The 1,878-nt window shown below is 40.2% G+C and overlaps 1 protein-coding gene across 1 annotated transcript; it reads right to left on the reverse strand.

The window, feature by feature from the left end:
* Positions 1 to 674: 674 nt before the first annotated feature.
* LOC109592046 (uncharacterized) lies at positions 675 to 1,872 on the reverse strand. The gene is made up of 2 exons (XM_020007618.1): positions 1,369 to 1,872; positions 675 to 1,326 (listed from the first exon to the last, which is right to left on the reverse strand). The coding sequence occupies exons 1-2, from the start codon at positions 1,529 to 1,531 to the stop codon at positions 1,076 to 1,078; spliced, it is 414 nt and encodes a 137-aa protein (XP_019863177.1). The 5' UTR covers positions 1,532 to 1,872; the 3' UTR covers positions 675 to 1,075.
* Positions 1,873 to 1,878: the final 6 nt, after the last annotated feature.

A 1,878-nucleotide genomic window follows, 5' to 3' on the forward strand; every position in this document is an offset into this window, starting at 1 on the left:
ATGATGATGCGGCAGTGGTCGTGGTGCTGCTTGAACCATAGATACTACATACACAGTATGTAGTATCTATGCTTGAACCATCGAGAGATTTAGAGCCGCCGTCTATGCTGCCATCGAGCTTAGGAAGCAACTGGGTGGAGTTATTTAAGAAGTCTTGGTATTGCTCCTCCGTAATTTGTGAAAGAAACTCCTCTATTTGCCTGTCTATTTCACTTGAGATGTCAGAGACAGAGACAGCCATTGTTGGGAAGATAATGTTATTTTTCAAACTGTTATAGTGCGCTGTTGCTACGCGCAAAAGCTACCATGGGAATGCATTGCTGTTGCTAAGTAAACTATTTGTTTATTTTAGTACATGGTAGAAGTTGGTTATACAACTCTGTGTCGGTATCTATGGCCTTATCATACCTCGGGCCTACGGCCCTCGGTATGATAAATGCCATAGATACCTCCACCTCGTTGTATAACCTTTACTTCTACCATGCCTAGTTGTAATTGACCAATCAGATTGCTTGGTTGTAGGTTCATAAATAACTAACTTACCTCTGATTTCCCGGGAGGTTAATAAATAATTTCCCGGGAGGTTGAATAAGTAGCCCGGGAGGTTGAATAAGTAGCCCGGGAGGTTGAATAAGTAAATTCCCGGGAGGTTGAATAAATAATTTCCCGGTAAATTAAATAATACGATTAATTGATTACATGTGTATTTTAAATTATAGTTTTGTGTTATTTGGTATTGTTTTAATAGTTTATAGTAATATTTGAGCAGTTAGAGAGGGCAAATGTAACAGTATCTGCAGTTGATCTTTTTTTGCTTGGTGGTGGCTCGTAACTGTTTTCCTTATCTTCAATTAGTGCAACCTTTCCTTCATATTCTTTGTTTAATACTGATGAAACTTCTTTTTCTTGATCTTGAGATATTCTTTTGTAGGCTCTAATGCCATCAATACTGCGATGACTTTCTTAAACTAACTTTTTTTTCTAACTTTTCTTAAAATACCACAGGCAATACAGTACAGAGTGTTGGGTGGGTATTCTTTACCATCTTGCCTACGAATCTCCAAAAGAAACTTACTCAACCAGCTATCAAGGGTACTCTTATCACTGCATAGGTGAGGTGGTGGTGGGTATGAACAATCAGATTGTTTCCTGCTGAGGCTCCACTGTTCTCAAATTCTGCAAGCCCAGTCAGTGCTTTTTTAGTTGTTTCTGGTATTGCACTCTTTTGAGCTGCCAGAACAGCTTCATCGTCCTTTGGGGCAGCAAACCTAGAGCTAGCTGAGATCTTGGATGATGATGCGGCAGTGGTCGTGGTGCTGCTTGAACCATAGATACTACATACACAGTATGTAGTATCTATGCTTGAACCATCGAGAGATTTAGAGCCGCCGTCTATGCTGCCATCGAGCTTAGGAAGCAACTGGGTGGAGTTATTTAAGAAGTCTTGGTATTGCTCCTCCGTAATTTGTGAAAGAAACTCCTCTATTTGCCTGTCTATTTCACTTGAGATGTCAGAGACAGAGACAGCCATTGTTGGGAAGATAATGTTATTTTTCAAACTGTTATAGTGCGCTGTTGCTACGCGCAAAAGCTACCATGGGAATGCATTGCTGTTGCTAAGTAAACTATTTGTTTATTTTAGTACATGGTAGAAGTTGGTTATACAACTCTGTGTCGGTATCTATGGCCTTATCATACCTCGGGCCTACGGCCCTCGGTATGATAAATGCCATAGATACCTCCACCTCGTTGTATAACCTTTACTTCTACCATGCCTAGTTGTAATTGACCAATCAGATTGCTTGGTTGTAGGTTCATAAATAACTAACTTACCTCTGATTTCCCGGGAGGTTAATAAATAATTTCCCGGGAGGTTGA

The sequence above is a fragment of the Amphimedon queenslandica genome, unplaced genomic scaffold (assembly GCF_000090795.2).
Source record: "Amphimedon queenslandica unplaced genomic scaffold, v1.1 AMPQUscaffold_6456_Cont21585, whole genome shotgun sequence".
Classification (NCBI taxonomy): domain Eukaryota; kingdom Metazoa; phylum Porifera; class Demospongiae; order Haplosclerida; family Niphatidae; genus Amphimedon; species Amphimedon queenslandica.